General features: G+C 38.7%; 2 protein-coding genes across 4 annotated transcripts; both read right to left on the bottom strand.

Annotated features, from left to right (window-relative positions):
• On the bottom strand, positions 1-15,873 carry LOC101475727 (histone-lysine N-methyltransferase SUV39H1). The gene is made up of 6 exons (XM_004570924.3): positions 15,825-15,873; positions 10,783-10,928; positions 8,322-8,981; positions 4,227-4,373; positions 3,874-4,003; positions 1-3,138 (listed from the first exon to the last, which is right to left on the bottom strand). Exons 1-6 carry the CDS (start codon positions 15,841-15,843, stop codon positions 3,005-3,007), a joined length of 1,236 nt encoding a protein of 411 aa, XP_004570981.1. The 5' UTR covers positions 15,844-15,873; the 3' UTR covers positions 1-3,004.
• Positions 15,874-17,760: 1,887 nt separating this feature from the next.
• On the bottom strand, positions 17,761-22,765 carry LOC101478570 (organic solute transporter subunit alpha). Of its 3 annotated transcripts, XM_014410373.3 has the most exons (8): positions 22,635-22,765; positions 22,446-22,540; positions 21,630-21,781; positions 21,422-21,495; positions 21,179-21,334; positions 20,756-20,867; positions 19,889-20,141; positions 17,761-19,360 (listed from the first exon to the last, which is right to left on the bottom strand). In XM_014410373.3, the coding sequence occupies exons 2-8, from the start codon at positions 22,510-22,512 to the stop codon at positions 18,921-18,923; spliced, it is 1,254 nt and encodes a 417-aa protein (XP_014265859.3). In that variant the 5' UTR covers positions 22,513-22,540; positions 22,635-22,765; the 3' UTR covers positions 17,761-18,920. The 3 variants fall into 3 exon arrangements, with proteins under 3 accessions (XP_014265859.3, XP_076734264.1, XP_076734263.1); XM_076878149.1 differs by having other exon boundaries at positions 22,446-22,765; XM_076878148.1 differs by lacking the exons at positions 22,446-22,540; positions 22,635-22,765 and having other exon boundaries at positions 21,630-22,402.
• Between the last annotated feature and the right edge of the window lie 1,633 nt (positions 22,766-24,398).

The raw sequence follows: 24,398 nt of genomic DNA, 5'->3' as shown, positions 1-24,398 counted from the left end.
TTATTCACTATAGAACCCACAAAATATATCTTCTTCTTTACATTTTTATTTTAAGAAAAACATTACAACAAAGGTACAAAGTTTCCTATTGTGTAGCATCCCATCTGGAAATATCCATGGACTAAGGAGAGCAGCTGATAATGTTTTGTCTGATGGAGAATTCTAGTTTCCCTAAAGTCCTGCTTTGTCTTCGTTGTATTTTTCATATTGTATTGAATCAAGTGGTATCAATTAGTGAAAGGTGTAGACCATAGGCAGGACAGTTCATCAAGTTCAAAATGAGCTAATATGTTTCTTATAATGGTAAATTTTCTCACTCACAATGTTTGATGTAGTTTGTTTATTTCTAAACAAAATATGGGTTTATGAAATTTGTAAATCAATGTATTCTTATTTTATTTAAATTTCACCCTGTGTCCTAACTTTAAAACAAAAATTGAGTTGTATGCTGTAAAGTATGGCGTGATCCAATTCTGTGTGCAACTTCACTGGTTTTCACTGGATCAATTAAGATCTACAGAAACTGGTTAAGGTGCACACAGAACTGAATCATGCACAGTTTCAGTTTAAGTTAATGGGATTTTCTCATGCATTTAAAAAAAAAAAAAAGGCTTTTACAACTTAGTCACTCAGAAAATCCATGCAACACTTTTCCCCTTAGTTTCAAATTATACCTTATTAAATTGACTGCTTTAAATGGTATGCATTAGTGAAAAATAATTCTTTAATTTTTTTTTATTTTAATTTGTTTTGTTACAGGATGTTAATGAAAGCGCTGCCTGTGCCATAGCAGAAACAGTCTTTAGAATTTGTGTCATTCGACCAGAATAGGCAGAATCCCAGGATGTTTTGATTTTTTTAGTGGGTGATCCTCCTGAGAACCAGCCTATTTATTTATGTCCTTTGTAATGGACATTTGTTTTGGCCTATATCTTTTGACTTACGTGAGCTACCGTACGAAGTCCTGATGTACTAAATAGAGGACATCCTGGGCATTCCATTGCTATCTCATGTGTTTTGGCTGGCTTCTTCTTTATATTATATATCTGCAATTTTCTGAATATTTATAATTGAGCTATTTGTATAAACTAGAGATATTCCTTCTATTTTGTAACTTTGCAATATATTATTCAATTTAGTTCAGTGTGTTGCTATTCTTATTGCCTTGGAGGAACTGTAACCACATTTCTATAGGACATAATTTATATTCTCATCAAAATATTAATATCCTGGAACGAACCACTCCCATTGGATACAAATGCACCATTTATTAGCACGGCTTTTGTTCTCCATCTATCAGAATGTCACAATGATAAAAACAAGTATTGATAACTAAAACGCTTAAATATCAAAACTGTAAAATAATCAGCTACTGACCATTTAAAACAAAAAAAAAAAGTACACTGAGAGTTACAATACCCCTGGGCTGCCAGAAGAGCAGTTCACTAAAATGCTCTCATGTATCCCCAGTACATGAGTACTTTATTCAATAATGTCTATAAACCAGTTTCCAGGGAATCCGTTTCTTTGGCAGAAAGTAGAGAATTTGCACTGACATGTGTAAAACCATACAAAGATTCTTTACAATAAAAATAATCAGGCATAAAATAACAAACCATATCCAGAAAACAGACCAGTGTATTGTCCCAACCTTCATCCACCTGTGTAACTGTTAGTGAAAGAAGCACGGAGCTTCTCGTTCTGTGCACAGGTGCAGATTTAACTTACCTTGTTAATGGGAAGATGCGCACAGCATGCTGTGCTGAAAGCCACCATGTCAGCCTGTGCATAGTGGTGAGACTGATAGAGAAAACACAGCATCATGCTCTCTTTACAAGCATGTGTCCTTTTATCCGATTAAACCATAAATGTCTGAAAGCAAAAAGTAAAGTTTCCTCTACTGTTCTTTCTTATACAGTTCATATTATTTAGATTAGAGGAGAGTTCATGAAGGGAGACTTAAGATAAAGCAGTTGCAAGCATACCTCCACAGCGTCTAGTGCACACATTTAGAACAGTCACAGACACTTTGACAACACATTGCATGCATCTGTTGTTCTAGCTTACTGAAAACCCATCTACCAGCTGTATGCGACTCCATGTTGGCAGGCCATTATTGGTCTTGGCCTAGCAGCAGTGCAGACACAGTAGGATCGAGCCTTATACACTGTACACTGTTGACTCGGCCAACATCTGGAGCGTCAAACACCATGACTGAAATAAACAACATGCATATTAAGAAACAGCATGAGGGAACACGGACATGGCTCAGAACAAACTGCAGTACAGCCAAACCAAACCCAGTTTTGGCTACGGTTGTGTTCCATCTCAATTATTATATATTCACTGTGGTGACTGTTGTCTGAAACCTGTCGTGATTGCATACCTCTTTAGTCAAACAGAACTAAAAACGCAGAATAAATAAATGGTATATCCTAAAGCACTGGAGCCAATGTTTTGATTACCAGCACACGCAAAAGCGTGGAAGTGTAGAGACCATCATAAAGAATACCAGCCGGAGCCTGTCAGCTTTACACTGCAGCCATTTCACAGCTCGTCAACAGTGTGCAGATTCCTAACATTTGTTCCTATATATAATTTTGACTCAAAGAAAAAAAGACAAAAGAATGATCCAGATTTTAAAGAAATAATAGACTGACTGCTGCTCTTTCTGCCCACCAGACTTGGCCAGTGCCAAGCAGTAATAAACCTGTTGCAGACAGTCACAGAGGAACTTGTACATTCATGAACTAGAATACAAGCTAATCACTTTTTTGTTTCAAATCTATTTTGTAGCTAAAAGAGGACAAAAATAAATAAATAAAAAATGTCGCTGTAATTAAGCACTTGTAATACACACACACTTCACAGATTTGAAGCTGGACTGTGGTTTCCATCTTAAGAGTCTGCCTTGTTCATAAATGTAAAAGTGAAGTTGTGATTTCATCTTTCATAATAAAAAAAAAACAAAACATAACTGTACATTTTCCCCCACAGGTCCTTGTCAGAACAGATATTTTCGACATGAGTCTGATCCACACCGACACTCCACTCGAACCCTCTTCTTTGGAGAGCCAGGAAGCCCAGCTAGACTGAAACTGGAATCCATTTTGGTGCTTTCTGTATCAACTGGATCAACTAGAAAGACACAGAATTCAGGCTGGTTAACTCCCATGTGAAATTAATCGGTTTATATATAAGCACAGTTAAAAACAACACAGGTTGATCAAAGTGCTGCACAAAGGAAAAAGTGAAACAAACACACACAAAGAAATGACAGATTTATCCACATTTAACACATCAAACTCATATACATGAAAAACAACAAGCAAAAAAAAAACATGGTTAAGAAACACTGATGCTCTGCTGTGAGCCAGCAGAGCATATACGTTGATCACACTGATCTCAGAACAATGAGATCAGTGTGATTAACATTTGGGGAGGCTTGGATCCTATTACTGAATGACATGAACCCAAAAACTACTGCAGATTAAGCACACATTAGTTTCCCCTGGTGGCAGCCACTCCACGCCACAAAAACTGAACGGTGCAAGAAAAACAAACTAGTATGAGAGGCTGACCAGGCTTCAGAGACTTCTAGATCATAAATCCTCAATCTGATCAATACAGCCCCCACCCTGAAAGCTACAGGATTAAAATGTTCGGGCACCAGGCACCACAACTCACACTGTGAGTTCCTATGTAAATTCCAGGAGAGGCTAGTGAGCTTAAATATAAACATATTTCACCAGTGGGTGACAGAACTTGATTTATTTAGTTCTGTAGTCTTCTGAGTGCACCTTAAAGTCTGGTTAAGGTCAGTATTTGTGCCAAAATACATATGACTCAAATTTGCTCAGTCAGTTTACTTACTTTGCATTTTGTAGTCAAAGGTGAGCTCCTCTCCTGCTCGGATAGCACGTGTTGAAAATAACGCAATTCTCGGAAGCCTTTCGTCAATGTTGTCAATGAACACGTTGTATACCTGCAGGTTAGGGTTACACTGCAAAAGGAACAGAAGGTTTTTCAGGAGCTTTTTGTTCGCACAGACTCTGCTTTCATATTTGAAAAATTGCAGTCTGGTAGTACATGCGTTGCTATGCATGCTGGTCAATATACATCAATATTAAGAGCTTTTGTTTTTAATGAAACATGTTGGAGAAACTGTGGTCATTTACAAATGGCTGAGAATGGACAAAGACAGACACATGTTCATAGGCACTCACGCTGTGGTTGACAAAATGAGAAATGTTGCCTAGGTGAGCTGCATCCACTGTGTACACGTCCTCGACATAGTCCAGGTCAAAGAGGTACGTAGAGCCCTGGCGATCATATATATGACCTCTTCTCTCTGCTTCGTCTGTGGTGATAATCTTGTGGAAACAAAACAAAGACATAAGAAAGAAAAGAAAAAGCAGGAGCAACTGTAACAGGCTGCATGCCTGGTTGATGCATCCGTGCTAAAACTAATTCTGATAAGATTCTTCATATCAATAATCACCTCTAATTGAGTGATTTGTAAATATTAGTGCCATTTCTTACATTTGTAAATCTGTAACATATTGCATTGTTTAAATAGTTTTGTCTTTTACTGTTACTGTCTTGGAGCAACTGTAACCCAGATTTCCTTAGGGATTAATAAAGTATTCTGATTCTGAAAACACCATGTCAGTGTAACCACAAGATGACTGTAACCTGCTAAGAAATAAGAGGAGTTGTTTTTCTTAATAGAAAGCTGTCATTTGCATGAGTGAATAGATATTTAATCAATATCTGTCTCCTGCTGCTGCTCCGTATACAGCACAGTTTTATTTACTGTGCAAATGAGCATAGTTGGATTAAAATGACATATAAACCAACAGAGTTCTATTATTCAGTTCAATTTTTATATATCTAGTGCTAATTAAAGACAACAGTCAACTCAAGTTGTCTGTGATTCAGGCTGTAGTTTTGAGGTGTGGGCTGTAATGTTAACACACAGATTTAGCAGAATCTTTCTGTAATCTAGAATTTCACCAACATTCAAAACTTAACCCAAAACAGGCTCAGAGTGTTTTGTAAAATTAAGAGGTTACTAATATTTTTGCATGGTTTTGGATAATTTTGTACATTCAAACAATTTACAACATTTTGTATCAGCATTAAACTGCCAGCATTACATTTCTTTATGGATAGCATCACTATACACTGTTTAGATAGCAGAATAATTCTGCTAATACATCAGAGGTTATAATTTATAATGTCACAAATTAATTTCTAAATTTGTTTTTTTATTTATATTGGCATCTGAATTAACATGATTGGAAACACGTGTGTGTCACATGTTGGACAAAAACGTGAACATGATGCTAAAGCAAAAGTTGTAGCTTCTTTGGAGGAAAAGTAAATAAATAAAAAACTATGTACATAAATGAACTAAAACTTCTGCCACTAGGTGGCAATGTATGACGAGCGGACGTGTACTCCTGTACTAAGAACAAGACATGCTGGATTTGGGATGAAACCAGGGTGGCAGTAGCTGGCAATACTGCTTTATAGCAAGGCAGGGTTCAAACATCTTTAACAAATGAGGATGGTTATGACGTGCTGATCATATACAGCACCCACAGTGGTGTGAAAAAGTGTTTGCCCTCTTCCTAATTTCCAACTTTTTATGTATGTTTGTCACACTTAAATGTTTCAAATCATTAAAAAATGTAAATATTAAACAAAGATAACACAAACACAAAATGCAGTTTCTAAATGAAGGTGTTTAGCACATTCAGAGGTGGACTTGCTGAATTCATGGTTCCATTTACCACACCCAGTCTTCCAGTTTCTGAAGCAGCAAAATAGCCCCAGACCATCACATTACCACCACCATAATTTACTGTTGGTATGATGTTCTTTTTCTGAAATGCTGGGTTACCTTTACACCAGATGAGTATTTTCCCAAAAGTCTTGATCATCGAGATGTTTTCTGACATGAGATGGGCCTTTATGTTACTTTTTGCTCGGTAGTGGTTTTTGTCTTGTGACTCTGCCATGCAGGCTATTTTTGCCCAGTCTCTTTCTTATGATGGAGTTACGCAAACTGATCTTAACTGAGTCAAGTGAGGCCTGCATTTCTTTGGATGTTGTTCTGAGGCCTTTTGTGACCTCTTGGATGAGTCGCCACTACACTCTTAGGGTAAATTTGGTCAGCTAGCCACTCCTGAGAAGGTTCACCACTGTTGTCGCCATTTGTGGATAATGGCTCTGAGTGTGGTTTGCTGGACTCCCATAGCTTCAGAAATAATTTTATAAACTTTTCTAGACTGAGAGATCTCAATTTGGTTTTCATTTGTTCCTAAATTTCATTGGATCACAGCATGACGTCTGGCTTTTGAGGATCTGCCGGCCTACTCCACTTTGTCAGGCAGGACTTATTAAAGTGATTTCTTGATTGAGAACAGGTGTGGCAGTAATCAGGCCTGGGTGTGGCTAGAGAAAGTAAGCTCAGCTTTCCCAACACCTCCTGACCCCAAGTACAAGTGAATGAATTAATTGTATAAAGCACTTTGAGTGCTCAGAGTAGAAAAACACTATATAAGAACAAGTCCATTTACCAACATACTTTGGTAATCTCAAAATTACAACTTTTAGAATAAAATTATGTGAACGTGAATGACAGCTAGTATTTGTGTTCCCATGTCTACTGACTATTTACTATAATTTGGCCTTGATTTGGAATCAATCAACTTGGAATCAGTTGACCAGGGTATGTCCTTCAATGCACATATTAAACTAATATGTAGGACTGCTTTCTTCCATCTGTGCAACATCTCTAAAATTAGAAATATCCTGTCTCAGAGTGACGCTGAAAAACTAGTTCATGCATTTATTACTTCCAGGCTGGACTTGAACTACTGAATTGGTTCTCTACATGAACCAGTTCTTGACTCCCATCCCTATTTACTATTCCTCGTTCTTAAGAAAAGAAAAAGAAAAAGTATTTCCTATCTGATTATGTAATTAAGCACAGAAAAAAGTGCATGGTTTAAAAAGTGCGTGTACCCTTTTTAAACCATGGAGAACAAGAGTTTCAGTCCACTATAATATTAAAAACAATGACATCCCTTAAAAAAAAAAAAAAAAAAAAAAAAGTCCTACAATGAAGCCATGGTAGTCTCATCACTGTAATATTCTTAGTAAATGTAGTACTTTAACCTCTATTCAACTGTGCAGCTCATTTGTTCCCAATGCTGAAGGACCATCTCTTAAAAGCTTTGTTCAGCTCTGCTCAGACTGCACAAGCACAGTTTTGATATCAGTGGCTTCAGTAAGGTTTTCTCAGTCTGCCTTTTCTGTTAAATCTATTAAGAAATAGCAAAAACACCCAGAATAATGCATACGTTTCTACTCTTTCATATGAGAGCAAAAAGACATGCTGAGAAATCCGACCTGTCAACACAAACTATTTATATCTTATAGATTCCTGAAAGTAGCCGCCCTTTGCCTTATTGACAGCACTGCAAACCCTTCACCTGAAATGGTTTCACCTTACAGGTGTGCCTTGTCAGGGTTCATTTGTGGAATTTCTTACACCCTTAATGGGGTTGAGAACATCAGGTGTGTTGTGCAGAATTCAGATTGGTGCACAGCTGACAGCCCTATTTGACAACTGTTAGAATTCATATATGGCAAGAACTAATCAGCTAATATATATAGGCATATAGATCTATACATCTACAGGTAGATAGATATGGATAGAAAATGCCAAAAGGGGTATGCATACAAATGCGAAATTGTGTGTGTACCCTGTGTACATATTTTTGTGATGACCAAAAATTGGAAGCTTACTATGCTTGTGGGGACCAACAGCCCTTATTGGGACAAAATCACCATCCCCAGGAGTTTGAAGCCATTTTTGAGACTCAAAATGTGGTTTTAGTGTCAGGGTTACAATTAGGTCATGGTCAGGGTTAAGCGGCTAGAGAAAGCCTTATGTCAATTAGATGTCCCCACAAGGACATGAAAACAACTGTGTATGTACGTGTGTGTGCACATACACAATTTCACATTTGTAAGTATACCCCTTTGGGCATTTTCTTAGTATGAAAAGATACCAGTAGTATTCAGATTCTATTTTAGTGCACCACACCTTTCTTTTCATTTGCTTTCTAGCTGCAAGTTACCAGAAACAAGTGCTGTCACTTGTATCATTAAACTTTAAACCGATTCAATTAATGTATCACATCTGTCAAATCATCAAGCAGCTACTGGCTGCTTTTGTCATGCTCTACACTTCACACTGAAGCATGATACGCCACTTTAAAAAAAAAATACTTAACAGGTCTCACCTCCCCAATGTACTCCATGACAAATGTGTTCCTCTTGATGTGCTGCAGTGTGCGGACTCCCCATCCCCGGCCGTTCCCCGTTTTAAAGATACACAGATCGAACTGGATGCCATTCTGCACAACTCTGTTGGGACAGTCAGGCCCACAGCTGCAGCGGGAGTTGCACTCATATATTGGCTGTCCAGGCCGAATCCGGACCTGTCCTCTGTCGTTGTAGGCCATGCGTTGGAGGGAAGCCCCAGGGCAACAGCCATTCACTGGCTCCTCTAAACAGTTTTTGCATTCACAACCCACTGCCATCTCATCTAACACAATGCCCTGACCTACTTTATAGTTGTTGATATAGGTAAAGTTTTTCGGAGGACCCTCTAGGTCCACTTCGTTCATGACAAAAATGCGCCCTGGATGATTGCGAGTATGATTCAGATGGTCTTCCCAGCGCTGCAGACTCTGGCGAAGTTTGGCTTTTTGGACCAGAAATGAGGAAACTTCTTTATCTAGCTTTTTTGGGATGCAACGTCGCTTGTGGCGCCTCAGCTCCTGGTCCAAGTCAAGATGGAACTGCTTCATCAGTTTGGGACATTTTAGGTTCCTCTTGGGTTCCCAAGTGTTATCTGATTCTGGAAAGCCCTTCCATTTTACAAGGTACAACTCCTCTTCCTGAAACACACACAATAACGTCAGTTTTGGGGGCAATTAGTGGTTCAGCCTAAACTTAATTTATTCTGTTACCATGTATACCAAGGGCAACATCTGTCCCACCTCACAGATGTTCTAAATCTCCACAAAGCAAACGTACAATATTTACAGCATGTCCAAAAGTCTGGAAGCACCCCTCATATTTGTTTTTCTCCCAACCAGCCAGAGTTTATTGTAATTTTTTTAAAGTGCTCTTGAGCAGTAGCTCTCCAGTTTTCTGAAGGTGTTTGTCTTTCTGTAGACATGGTTGACTTTTTATTCATTTTTAGTCCTTATACCCAAATATTTCATTCAGAGACACCCTGTTACAGAAAGACATTTTCCATTTCTTGAGTAGAATCTATGGAAAAATACCAAAGGTAACACAGTTTGACAGGCATTAGACAATTTAATAGCTATTAGCAACAAGGTCAAAGAGCTATTAGCTGAAAAATTGGCAACTCTCAGCATGATGTGCAGCATCCTTGTTTGAGGAAACTGGACACAAGGAGATTAAACAGGAAGTATCAGCCCTAAAAAAAATAATAAAAAAAAACTATCTATAGTAGATAGTTTATTATGTGAAAGGCATGTGCTTTAAAATAAATAAATAAAAAGAATAACGAAGAAAAGGCCCCTTACAGACTGACAGTGTGATGACAGGAAATGTGACATTTTTGGTTCAGAGGAGGCCAGGAGAGCTCCAGCAGTGAGAGTACTTTCAGTCTCATCATTCAACCTCATATGTTAGCACACATTTGAATAAATAACTACACATATTTCCTATTTTCCTCCCAAAATATACAAAAATGAGGGGTGGCTCCGGAGTTTTTGCACAGTACTCCATGTATATAGTGCTTTTCACACTCAGGAATCATAAAATGCTTTACAGAAAAAAAAAATCCTAGACAAAACAACATTAAAAAGGCAGGTAAGGCACAATGAAACCATGAGCATATCGAGTTGAATGTTTTAGCTGAGATTACATTGATTCTAACTATTTGGAGAAGACTAAATGAGTGCCACCTCAAATCCAATTGTGCCTGCTCAAAACTTCCACCGCACATACATGAAAGGTTTTCTTCTAGCAACACCTAATCTGTTCTGAGACGGGCTCGTACAGACGCTTATGCGTGTATACTTAACTAACAGGGATAAGAAGTGAGAAACATGAGTAATATTGTACATATGCAAGATAGTGTATATGAGCACATTAAATACAAACTAAATAGTAAAATGATACAATGATGCAAAATGATACAAAAATCCAAAATATTATAGATAAGATATTTAAGGAATTTACACCACAGTGCATGGTTTCTTGCAGTCCAAAGTTACACTGTCTTGTGGTATCTACCTTGTACTATTAGGAACAATGTTTGTTATGCAGCACTTGCTGTATTATAACATCTTCTTTCTTCTAATGTCAGGTTAGACCATTTGCCTTCAAAGTGGAACAAAGAGGAAAAATGACTCTTATCCATGCCACAATACAATGAATACACACTAGCAGAATGTTTCACTATAAAGTAGATGAATGTAAAATATTTTGTACTTTTAGTACTTGCAATAAAACTCCTTTCAAACATGTCTGTGTGATGTCTAACAGTGAATGCATGCCCTGTCCAACAATTAAACTGGTTGATTTCATTAAAAATACTGCCAAAATATTTACTAGGAATTTATTTTTCTTCGAAAACAAACCCAGAAACCTTCCCTAACTTCACACTAACAAGAGTCTAAGTTGCCAACAATCCATATCATACCTTAGTTGATATCATACCTTAGTCTTCTTGTAGTCACATAGGAATTCAACCTCGTATTCATTGACGTTGGCTCTGCTAACTCCAAGCTCTTGACACTGGAGTTTCTCCATTCGACACATGGCTTCCAGCTCATCCCAGGACATCTTGCAGGGCACGCTGCAATCTAACACACCACACACCTTTAACTGACAGTGCCCAGTCTTTTTCTGACAGTGGAAAGTAAGGAAAAATTCATTTTTAATCTGACTCAGCTTCCTACCGCCAAACAGCGCACGGTGACAGCACACACGGTTTACTGCTGGGCTTTGTGCATTTGTGCAAATGGACAGCCAAAGTATAGCTGTGTGAAACAGCGTATGTTTTAAATCAAACGTCATGCAGGTGTTGTGCCAAAAAGTGATTGTCTGCCAGAAACTGATTGCCGTCCGCGGGAGCGCGTGCAGCTGCTTAAAGCTGCAGCGCCCGGATTACTTGCGTTGCCAGCTACTTCCGTGCAACTGATATAACGTGGGGGAAAAAAACCCAAACACATTTATGCCTTTGTTATTAGGCAAAGGTATGCATTTATGGAGCTTTGACGTTTCTTGTAACCGAATTATGACGCTTATCAGAAGGTTGCTTTCAGTGTGTAGCGCAGTCACGAATGACTACACGCATCACGATGGAATAATTAATGCCTACAGGTTTAGTATGTCTACTCTCGTTGTTCATATTTGTTATAAGACTGTCGAATAGTAGTTAAAACAATAAAGACCTATTGTGCCAGTATCACCATGACTCTTTCTTGTTTGTTCAGAATAACGACTGAGAACATGGCATTTTAGCGCTACCAAAAAGTGATTGTGGCCTATAACACACAGTGGTGTTGGGTGCCATCTCCAACAACGATGAGGCGGCCTACATGGATGAAGTGAAGAATCTGGCATCGTGGTGCCAGGACAACCACCTCCAGCTGAACGTCAGCAAGACCAAGGAGCTGGTGGTGGACTTCAGAAGGGGTCAGCACAGAGACTACAAGCCCATTATCATCAATGGAGCTCCAGTGGAGAGGGTGCAGTCCTTCAAGTATCTTGGTGTCCACATCTCCTCAGACCTGACATGGGCTGCCCACATTCAGGTCCAGACCAAAAAGGCTAGGCAGTGCCTGTATCACCTACGACAACTGAGGAAGTTCAGGGTCTCTCCAAAGATCCTCAGGATTTTCTATACAGGCGCTGTGGAGAGCATCCTCACACAGAACATGACATCGTGGTTTGGGAACAGCTGTGTGAAGGACCAAAAAGCTCTCCAGAGAGTGATCCGTACAGCAGAACGCTGCTGCAGGATTGCTCTCCCCCCGCTTCAGGACACCTACACCAGGAGATGCCGGACTAGAGCAGCGCAGATACTGAAGGACCCGTCCCATCCTGGCAACAAACTGTTCCAACTTCTGCAATCTGGTAGAAGGTAGGGCTGAACGATTATGGAAAATAATCTAATTGCGATTTTTTGCCCCAATATTGCGATTGCGATGCGATATGCGATTATTTTTTAAGGTCTTTGTCTTCTGTATTATTAAACAAAGACAAGCAATACATCATATAGTATGGCCAATACTATATTACATTAATTTTAAACTGTTCTTTCCTGGAAGACAGACCTCTGTTATGATGACATGAGGTGATGCATGAATTGATGACTGACATTTTTATTTAACTTCTTCAATCACAACAGTATATTTGAACATACACAATAGTTTATTTTTAGCTTACAAACATCTGAGCATAAAGTGCTGGCAAGGAACCCTGGTGTAAACATTAAAATGAAAGTCAGTACAATGTGCAGATTGCAGAAATATACATAAAAAAAATCAGTGGCTTTACCACACTCAGTTTTTCGACATCTGTGAACTACTAGACAGTCATTCAATTAAAAAATAATATTAAATAAATAAAACTAATAAATAAAAAATACACACATCTTACTGATCTCTGCAGTCAGTAACATTACACATAAAGTGCAAACATAATAGCAATTGTATAAACACACACACAAACACGCCTTTAAAGTTTAAAGGCGTGAAATTGGACGGTCTAGCCTTCTGATTAGTTCTGATTAGTGTCACCGCTGTCTCGGTGGAGTTTAATAAACTCGGCCGTCTGCTTCTTGCTATCTAAAATATAACCAGACACTGGTGTCAATTCTCGACTGTCTCATACTTCTGTTTAATAAGTTTTCTGTTTGACGTTTAGTCAGCTGTGTGAAAACCAAGGAGGAACCCACCCAGGGGATTAATAAAGTTTTATTTTATCTAATCTAATAACTTTAATCTCAGCCAAACCGATTTACTCACGAACAAACAAAACACTGAAAAAAGCCCAACAATAACATTTTTAGGTTGTCTAAGTGACTTATATATTACGTTTAACCCGAGCAGCGAAACTCCGCGGTGATCTGAAAATGATGTGCCGGGAGTTGTGCCGTTCTCGGCCGCATCAGTAACCCTCGAGCTCCCGGCTAGCTGTCGAGCTGGTGGGTAGCAGACGCCTCTGAAAACGTCGAAGCACTTTTGCAAATATGGGATATCTTGATAAACCGAGCAGATATTTGATGTTTACACAACTACTTTCTCGCCTGAAAATATGTTAAAAGTTTATTTTGTGACCCAGAAAGATTAGTATGAGTAATTTTAAAACTTAGTAGCGGCCGCCATTGCTGGAAACTGGAGTTTGGCTGGGCCGCGCTATGAATTCTGGGATATGGTAGTAATTTGGACAGACTTCGGCGCGTCGCTGTGACGTAATCGGTCTACAAATGCGGCCTCAGGAGGATGCAGCCCATGAATTTGGACATGTCCAGAGTATAATCGCAGCCTTTGCGGTTAGAAAATTGCACTTGATCATGTCGCGATATTATCGCAAATGCGATATATCGTTCAGCCCTAGTAGAAGGTTCCGCATCTTCCGGGCAAGGACAGAGAGACTCAAGAGGAGCTACTATCCCCAAGCCATCCGTGCCCTAAACACACACACCCGCCCTCTCACATCATCTATAATTGACTGAGTCAGGACTCTTCCAGACACTAAACCAAGGCACAATGTACATTTCAATTCCTTTAATTTTAAATATGTTTATATTGTCTATCCTGTAAAATAGTCAGATGTCTATTCATATTAATGTACAGAATTCACCTGCTTGCTGCTACTACTGCACATTCACCCAATGTATATACATATACATATATATATATACATATACATATATATACATATATATATATACATATATATACATATACATATATATATACATATACATATATATATATATACATATATATATACATATACATATATATATACATATACATATATATATACATATACATATATATATATACATATATATATATACACACATATATATATATATATATATATATATATATATATATATATATATATATATATATATATATATATATATATATATATATATATATATATATATATATATAATGTTTTTCCTCTACATTAAGGGAACGATAAAACTGACAATACGCAATTTCCAACCTGCCAAAAAGTGATTGCCGCCTATATCTTGTCACTGAAACAATATTTCTGCTTCAAAATTTTTGGATATCATCCAGAAGGGTTACATGTGATATATTATATCCCAAACACTCTCCAAGAACTGCTGAATAACTTTTAAAGGAACATTAACATTGATAATATGCCATTTTCAGCCTGCCAAAAAGTGATTGCCACTTATATCTTGTAACTGACAGGCGGCAATCACTTTTTGGCAGGCTGAAAATGGCATATTATGGGTATTAATGATCCTTTAAAAGTTATTCAGCATTTCTTAGAGACTGTTTGGGATACGATGTGCCACATATCATCCTTTTGGATGATACCCAACAAGTTTGAAGCAGAAATATTGTTTCAGTGACAAGTTATAGTCCACAATCACTTTTTGGCAGCTTGAAAATGGCATATTGTCAGTTTTATTGTTCCTGTACAAGTTATTCAGCAATTCATGGAGAGGTTTTGGGATATAATATATCACATGTAACCCTTCTGGAATATATCCAACAAGTTTGAAGCCGAAATATTGTTTCAGTGACAAGTTATAGGCCACAATCACTTTTTGGTAGCGCTAAAATGCCATGTTCTCAGTCGTTATTCTGAACAAACAAGAAAGAGTCATGGTGATACTGGCACAATAGGTCTTTATTGTTTTAACTACTATTCGACAGTCTTATAACAAATATGAACAACGAGAGTAGACATACTAAACCTGTAGGCATTAATTATTCCATCGTGATGCGTGTAGTCATTCGTGACTGCGCTACACACTGAAAGCAACCTTCTGATAAGCGTCATAATTCGGTTACAAGAAACGTCAAAGCTCCATAAATGCATACCTTTGCCTAATAACAAAGGCATAAATGTGTTTGGGTTTTTTTCCCCCACGTTATATCAGTTGCACGGAAGTAGCTGGCAACGCAAGTAATCCGGGCGCTGCAGCTTTAAGCAGCTGCACGCGCTCCCGCGGACGGCAATCAGTTTCTGGCAGACAATCACTTTTTGGCACAACACCTGTACAGGGGGCCCGAAACTAGAATCCTTTTAAAGAGTTGCATCCACGTTCGTCCAAAGACCCACAGTGTGCCATTTAAACATTCCCGAAGCGTTACATGGCGCCTCAAGCTCAACGCTACCGAGCACCGTGCAATAGCACCGCTAACTCCTCCGCTCACTTCAACACAGCGGCTACGGTCTGCTACCTGGAATACACAGAAAACTCCACCAAGAGCTTAATCCAAGTTACTGAGTTCACAAGTTGACTATTTGGACAAAAAGACCGCTTTTATTATACTGCACCCAGTACTTCGAACTATTGGCTTTCATAGAATAACCGCGATGTAAAAGCCCAGCGCTTAAGTTAAAACTGCGTAAATCCGAAGGTGAAAAATGTGCATATTCGAGCTATTTAAAGGACATAGACACAACCAGGTAACCGCAGATATTAACTAGACAGTGTAAAATTAAATGAAATAACAGTCTTTATGTATTACCTTTCAAATTTTCCGCCATGTTTTCCGCACAGCCGCCAAAATAGGATAAGCTACATTGGTCAGAAAGGCCTTACGTCACAGAGATCGTACCGGCAGCTAATTGGATGAGCGCCCTCTGTGAGCGTTCTGATTGGCTTAGAGAAGTAGTCCGGCGGGCACGCCGGAAGACAACAGATACAGTACAGCCAGTACAATGGATTCACATTTGAGTGAGTCTGCCAGCTGATTTCCTTTTTCTTCTCTCCGGTCCAGACATTCTGTACTTAAGTGTTGAAAAATACTCCAATAAAAGTACCGATTCAACTTATTTACTTAAGTAAAAGCGAAAAAGTACATGCTCTGAAATGTAATTAAAGTAAGAAAGTAAAAGTAGGTCCTTGGAAAACGTTTCTACGAGCAATTTTTATGCAAAGCTGAACCCTGTGCTATATTAATGTAATAATGTAATCATATTAGTAGATAGGAATACAAACTTTACTTCAGTCTAACTTTTATTTCTAATAAATGCACTCAACTTGAATCAGTTAAGTAGAATATGAGCAGAGAAAAAAAATGAAAATAAATTGTAGCTCTATTTTCTGTTGTCTACATTATAGAGGGCGTCTTTGCCTTTAAAAGGGAAATAAGTAGGAAAGAGGTCAAAATGGGATTTAGCAGGTGGGGGAGACCCTAAAATCTAATGCCTCAGTGTGGAGAAAAGAATCCTAAATAACAAAAATGTCTATGGAGATGTCCAGTAGATTTTCTTAGTGTAAAGGCTGTGATCAATTAACCTGCTGCTCTTTGTGGATGTAAACAACTGAATTCAACCAGATGTCAGCAGATGTTTCATGAGTTGTCCTGGCTGACTTCCATTTTCTACACTGACAGTATTCTGTTTATGCTGTTTTCATACTAGACACTATACAGTTGGTGGAATTCAGTGAATGAGCATCATCACTTTAACTTCAAATTCACCTCTGCTGGCTTTTATGTAACCTAACTCTGACTGTGAAACCATAGCCACTGTGCACCAGTTACAGTTCTTTTACTTAAATCCATTACATCACAGTAAACTAACCTGCACAGTATTTTTATCAGCCTTTACATAACACAGTTAATCTACCCTAGTTTGTTTTGCAGCATGTTTTACATTATGAAAAACCATAATAAGACATGTAGAGACCCAATCTGATTTAAAAACACGAGGACTTACATTTACAGTTTATCAAACACCACTGAGCAGTCCTTGCCTTCAAATCTAACTTCTCCTCTTCCTCTTCCTCTCCTGTCCTGTCTTTCTCATCTTTCTCCATCTCTGAGTCAAGTTAGATCTCTTTCTTTTCTCTCCCTGTGAAATACAGCAGCTGGACTTTTAGCTAGCACACAAGCAGTGTTCATATCTATGATCCACAACAGCTAAAAATTTGTTCATATAGTGTCAACAAGGACAGCTAAGAAAACTGATGAATCAAACGAGGTGTATTTGTGCACACTTGTTTACACACAGATTTGTGTGTGGATGAAGCCCAATCATCCTGAGCACAGCAGCAAATTGCCAACAGAAGGGCTGCAAAAGAAAAGAATTGTTCTTGTGCCGGCCTAGTCAAAGTCCAGGCCTCAGCCTGACTGGAGTGCACTGGGTGTTCAGAGAACGATGCATAAAAGAGTGCTTCAAACCTCAATTAACTGAAGGCACACTATAAAGAAGAGTGGACTGAGGATCCTCCACAATTACATGAAAGACTGATGACGTTGCACAGAAAACCATTACTTCAAATTATGCCTGCTACAGATGGTTCTAGAGGTCAAGTCAAAGTTAGCAAAACAGCTGTACACACCTGCAAGAATGTGCATCTACTTACTGGTACATTACTAGCTCCTGATGTACCAAATTATTTCCACAGAAAAATATTAAATTTGTTGACAGTTTGAATTGAATTTGGACAGGGATTTATTGTGGTTATATATCACACATATATACATATATCATCCTACATGTCACGTTTAATTGTAGACTCAGAGACTCTGTTAATTAAAGATAAAAAACAGAAGCAACAAATCTCTACATATATACACAGTTCTAAAGAGCACGGGTTTGAAGTGCTTTAAAATACTTCAATTATGTTGTAACATTATATTTATTTCATTCATTTTCCTCAGGTCACAACAATTAGTACGTGTGGGATTAATAAGTACAACAATGTAATAATATGTAATAATAATAAGAACAATAGAGAGAACAAAATATATATTAAAGATTTTAGAAGCACATAATCTTTGGCGACCTTTATAAGCCAGCCTGGTTAGTCCAAACCCTAAAACACATGAATAAGAAGTTTCTGGACCACATTTAAAATTAGATGAATATCTCTGCACAGTCTCCTAATTATCCTAAATGAGATAATTATGTGTGTAAGTGTTTGTCTTATTGGTCATCCCCACAAACAACCAAGCCAGGACTAGGGATGGTCATCACTTTTCAGTAGTCTTGAAATTCAAGTGAATAGTTGATGTGCCTTTTTTTTTGTCTTAAACATAGGCCTGGTAGGATGTTATGCATTAGTAATGCAGTGTGGTGGTAATGTACCTACGAACTGTTTGCCAGTAACCAATATTCAACAAAATGGAAAAAGCTGCCAACTACTTGGTATCATGCTTAGACAGTACTGCAGAAACAGAACAAGCATGCAATGCCAAAAATGACTAAAATGATCAAAATGTTATGTGTAGAACAAAAGGAAGGGCAGTGCAAAGTGTGTGTAAGGTAAAACTAGCACTTCACAACCATTTCAGAGCAGTTTGGGGTGAGGTGCAATGTTTAAAGAATATCCAATAATATGTTGCAAAATATCATCAAATTAAGGGAATATTTTTTTATTTTTCACCTGATCTTGAATCCAGCCCTCAAAGGCTCGATGATTTCAGTTTGCACTGACTGATGTTATGTCAGTTGTTACATTCTTCATCAAATTTTAAGTTAAATATTTTGCTCATCAGGATCTGATGTATAATTGAAGCGTTTAGCAGTATATTTTGCTCAAAGTGCCCTTTCCTAGCTAGTTTTTGCATCTTCAGCAGTCAAGCTTAATCTTATGGGCTTTTCTATTCCACTGGTCAAACCACAGTGACATCTTTTGACTCCAGGTCATTTACATTAGCCCTGACAGTAATGTGTGTCAGAGCTACGCCGGGCTCATCCGCACACCTGGGCTCCACTGTCTCTGAACTCCTTGAGTGCTGACCTTTGGCCTTAGGAAAGTGGAAACCATCCAGAGGTGCATGCTCTATCCTGCACAGGCTGTCTTCGCTGTCACTGTCATAACTGGGACTATATGAGGCGTTGATGAGACATCCACCAGGCTGAACCTCCTCTGATAGCACGCTGGCCTTCTGATGCATCGCCTGAATTTCTTCCGTTTGGACGGCCTTTTCCATTCTCCATACATCAAGCGGCTCCTCCATCTCCATTTCACTCGGCTCCACCTTACGGAATGTGTGGCGGGCATACAGGCCAATGCAAAACATCTCCACAATCACGCTGTAGTGGTAGATCACTAAGATTGGACAAGAAACGCACAATACAGGACAAGCAGTGTAGAGTGCTTTGGGTGAAACAACAGTGCTTCCATCTTTGTGAGATAGTGAGTTTTCATTCAAAACTATAGCCGATGTAACAATATAACCATACAATAACCATACTCAAAGAAATCAAACTTTAGTTTTAGCAAAGTGATGACAGAATTTTTTTATATTTCCGGTTTATAGTCTTAAATCTTATTATTTGCTCACATTAGATTGTTGAGCACTTATCTAGTATTATTGAGAACTGAAATCTCAGTTGCACTAGAATTCTGTCTCAGTCAAGGACACATCATGTTAGTGTAAGACCTGTTCTGCATGCTTGTTACCTGTCCAGGGTGTACCCTGCGAAAATAAAATCTAATACTTTTCAAGATAGATTTGTTTGAAAAATGTTGTCTGAGTGTTGTGACTGATCATGTCAAGAATAACTGCAGAATTATTTGAGTAAAACCGGATTGGGAGGCAAAAGACTGGAGGAGTCCAGATGTGCTGTCACTTACACTGAGACCGGGCCAAGACAGAGAAAGGTGGTGTGCAGGGGATAACCTCCAGAGCCCCCATAGTCTCTAAGATGCCACTCTGCAGGCCACACAGGACCAGCACCAGGATGATGCAGATGAACTTGGCTCTCAGTCCATAGCCATGCAACACACTCTTTGTTGCTTTGTAAAACAATAGGTGGCCATAAAAGGACACGAAAGTTGACACACCTATGATGCTGTTCACATACAGGTTGGGGTCAACTGAACCCACCTGGAAAAAATAAGACGATAGTTACACTTTTTATTCTTCAGTCTATCCAGTGCTTTTCAGTTCAGATGAGATGATTTGTTATCTGAAATAGACTGAACATGTAAGACTGGGCTCAAAGCCTCATTGTACTTCAAATGTTAAACATAGTATAACTACAGAGGCAGTCTCTACTTAAAGCTATTTGGAGTGTGAGAGAGCTTCATAGTGTTCAAACCACCTTTATAAAAATGAACAATCAGTGCATACAATGTGCAGTGGTTCTGCAGAAATGTGAATCATATGAGGTTCTCCATGACCTTCCCCCTGTACAGTTTAGAAGCCTTTTTGCAGCCTTTGTCAGTAACCATCTACAACCATTATGACTATTATATATGAACCTAGCTTGAAACAAGTTACTTTCAGAAAGAAAATATTTGCACAAGATTGGGAACTGACACTACTCTGACAGTGTTTTGTCTTTGTTGTGTTAAACCCAGTTGCTGTAACAAATTTCCCAGCTTTGGGACAAATAATGTATATCTTCTATTAAATGAACACCAGCACTGGATTGAGCTTCATGAAGTTATCCTTACTGGCAAAATAAGCATAGATCAAAATTTTTATAAACAACTCACATCACCATAGTCATACTGTTCATCTGTCCACAGCACCAAAGTCACGAAGAACAAGATGCTGCGGACCACAGAGAGCTGCAGGACAGCAGCCATCATCCAGGCCCGGCTGCTGCTGCACACATGAGAAGGGACAAGACTTTCACATGACAGTCTGCTACTGTATCGACCACATTTTACACAACACAGCTAGACCAACACAAAGGATATACATGCAGGAAGTGTGTGCAATATATGTGCAAATTCCCATCCAGGTAACATACACAAGTACTAAAAGCCATTATAGACATTAGTGGCACATGATCTGATGAGATGACACCTCTACAATGTCCATGAGATGATACCTGGTGCCTAATAAGACCTTAATCATTTCACTCTACGTGCTGTGGCAGTGTTTTACTCAGATTTGTGGCTGCTGCTGTGTACCTGTTGATGGTCACCATTGGGAGGCAGCAGCAGCAGCAGCAGGGAAAAGGATCTGGAGTTACCTGCTGTCCAGACAACATAGCCAGCATACGCACTTTCCCTCCAAAAAAGTCTGTGATCAGTCCCATGAATTTCAACAAGGTGATAGAGTGATACCTGTGCCAAATACACACATTCGGACAGGATATATACAACCAACCCGTGATCACAGCAAGTCTTTATAGTCCATTCTTGGTAACTTACAAAGAAGCAATGAAACTACACAGAGAAGAGGAACGGGGCACATATAGTGCTATCAGAGATGTGAAGGCAAACACCTAAAGGAAACAGAAAACAGCAGTAAGATTCAGCTGTAGTGCATGCTGGACTGGAGCACATCAGCATGCAATTTCAGCTCAGTTCATAAAAGGAGCTCTGTGTTTGTGTGGGTGTGAGATGAGACTGCAGTTACCGGATACATTCCTAATATCCAAAGGTAGAGAAATTGACGTCTGAATGAGGAAATATTGCGCAAGAAGAAGCCCACCTCTTCCAGAAACACCCCAAGTAAAATGACAGCCAGGCCGGCTGGGATGAGGAAGAGCCACAGCTCATTTTTAATGGCTGAGAAAAAAAGACACAGTACCACACAAAAGCACAAGAGAATTTTTGCAAAAAAGTACACAATACTGCCAGAAACTGGTGAGAAATCAACACACATACACACAAGCTTCCATTTTGATTCCAGTTTCTTATACATCAAGTTCGTTGGATTCTCTCCAGTCAATCATACGTAGTTTATGATAATTAAGTCCTGCGACAATATTTTTTCCTCTTGCAACTGTGCAAATTATTCAGGATGCATTCCGTCAGTCTTTCAGAATTTTCAGCATTTTTAGAAAATGAATGTTTGTAATGTAACATTTCATCTATTGAGTAAGGAGAATGAAAATGTACATCGTCTCAGGTGCAGATTTCTTTAACAGATTTCTATAACTATCTATCAATGGCTAAAAATGCTGAATGATTCTAACAAGCAACAACAAAGTTCTTATAATATTTATTAAAGTCTATTTTTTCTCTGTATACACATCAGAAAAGAATACACATCAAACTTTTTTTGAGCATTATAACTAAAATATTAAACTAAAATGCTACAGCTCATGCCAAAAAGAGTTGAATCTGAGATAGTTTATCACTCCATCTCACTTAGTGGGCATTAACAAGGGGAGATAATAAATGCAATCCTTAATATTCTGCTACAGTGGAAGTAGAAAATTGTACTTACCAGTAAAAATTTGTGATGACAGAGGGATCTCAGGCCCAATCCAGCTGCAGTTGGCCCTACTTCTCATCCTCTATATAATCCTATTCACCACGCATCTAGAGCAAATACATAGGAAATAGCATAATTTACAACAGTCAGCTACCTCTTTTAATTCGTAGCCAACCAAATATCCCAGCACCAAACTTTTACCTTCCAGAGGCTGTAGTTTTATGTAAAACGACTTCCAGGCCTCTCCTGTCCTTTCCGTGTTGACCCAAACACTTCCTGTCTGACTAAAGATGTTAATCATTGATAGATACAGGTAGGGGACAGGTATGGGATCCAAGTTCATCTTGAACAGCCAACAGTTTATGTGAGAAGAACAAATATTTAAAAATACACCCAATATTTAGTGCAGGTGCCACTAATCAACATTTTTCATAAACTGAGGATCATGTGGCTAAATGTGAAATATGACTACTTTTGTCACTTTTAGCCTAAATATTCTGGCCCAATTTGAACGATCTCTCATGCAGTGATAAAGCTAGTACCTCGACCCCTTTAACAGAAACAGCATACAATAATCACACAGTCAAAACAGCTTGGGCCCACAGTGTCCCAAATCTGTCAGACCAGGAGAAATAACTGCCCCGAGTATATCTGGCAGACTCTTATCAAAACTTGTTTAAATGACGTCCCAGAATATGGACTTACTGTAAATAATTCACAGTGAAAAGTGTTTTACCTAGTAGTTATATATAAAGTTTGTTTAAAAAGTAAGGAAATTTGTATTTGGTCAATTATGTCACTGTTGTAACAATGCTTTTTGGTACCACATTTTTAAGAAAATGCATTTGTGGGTTGAGAAGCAGAGTTGAGTATGTGGGATGTGCCCATTAAAAACTTGCTATATCTTCTGTGCCAATGCCAAACAGCTTAATCCTGCAATTGACTCTTGTCAGAACTCTTGTGTTCCGCAAAACCCAAGTTGCGGTATAATCGTAGTGAGCCTTAGTACCATCACCAAATTAAAAGCAATGTGCCATATAGTGGGGGATGTTAGGGATGGGCTTCAAAGTGAGGAAGACATGCCAAGAAAACAGTTTCCTCACCCTGTCAGCTTCAAAAACCACAAGCAGTTTCCTACTGATTTGCAAGACGATATGGCCGACGGCTCTCCTCACAGACAATCTCTGGTCTCACTGGGCTGCCAGGAGGCCTGCCATGACTACTCTTCACAGTCAAGCCTGTTTGCACTGGTATCGGCAACATGTGCACTGGAAGCTGGACATGTGGAGGCACATTATGTTCAGTGAGTAAGTCCACATTCTGTGTATAGCAGTTGGATTGTAGGGTCAAAGGGGAGAGATCCAATTGAGAACATTTGGCGATGGATGGCAAGGGAAGTTTACAAAAATGGAAAACAGCTCCATACAGTAGATGCCCTTCGTGCGGCCGTCTTCACCACTTGGAGAAATGCTCCCACTCACCACATGGAAACACTTGCAACAAGCATGCCGCAATGAATTTTTGAAGTGATCGACAATAACGGTGGAGCTGCTCATAACAGAGTTCATGTTTGGACCTTTGATTTCTGTTTTGGGTGGTTTAAGGGTTTTTTGGAGGTGTAGTCCTAAACTTTTGATCAGCTGTAAAACAGCCTCTTTCAGCTTAAGCGTTGTTTTCAATAAATTGCATGATCAAAAAATGTTTTCTGTCACTCCCATTTCTTCATGGTGCATGCTGAATTTCTACTTAGAACCTAGTTACGATCCAATCCAAAATATGATTTTTGCCATTTTTCAATCGGGAGTGTATATGGTATAGAAAAGATTTTAACTGAAGCTCCACTGGGGCTGTTTTTCATCTAATATCAACTTCACTAACCCTAGGCAAATTGTTAAAAACAACATTTTGTTTCTAAAAAAGCATCTTGAGAAAACAGCGGCAAAGCTACCAGCAAAAAACACGCAA

This window comes from Maylandia zebra, linkage group LG20 (assembly GCF_041146795.1).
Source record: "Maylandia zebra isolate NMK-2024a linkage group LG20, Mzebra_GT3a, whole genome shotgun sequence".
NCBI lineage: Eukaryota > Metazoa > Chordata > Actinopteri > Cichliformes > Cichlidae > Maylandia > Maylandia zebra.
Note: the sequence above shows the minus strand (reverse complement) of the source record. Positions and strands in the feature narration are given on the sequence as shown.

Bases quoted from the DNA above. Each gene is read 5' to 3' on its own strand.
- LOC101475727 (XM_004570924.3), bottom strand. The intron at 8,982-10,782 runs GTATGATATCAA...TGTGTGTTTCAG, and splicing joins GTGACTACAAGAAGACTAAG to GAAGAGGAGTTGTACCTTGT. The intron at 4,004-4,226 runs GTGAGTGCCTAT...TTCCTTTTGCAG, and splicing joins CTCATTTTGTCAACCACAGC to TGTAACCCTAACCTGCAGGT.
- LOC101478570 (XM_076878148.1), bottom strand. From the start codon at position 21,917: ATGTATAAGAAACTGGAATCAAAATGGAAGCTTGTGTGTATGTGTGTT. The intron at 20,868-21,178 runs GTACACAGCAGC...TCATGTGTGCAG, and splicing joins CCAATGGTGACCATCAACAG to CAGCAGCCGGGCCTGGATGA. The intron at 19,361-19,888 runs GTAAGTGACAGC...GTCCAATCTTAG, and splicing joins TGTCTTGGCCCGGTCTCAGT to TGATCTACCACTACAGCGTG.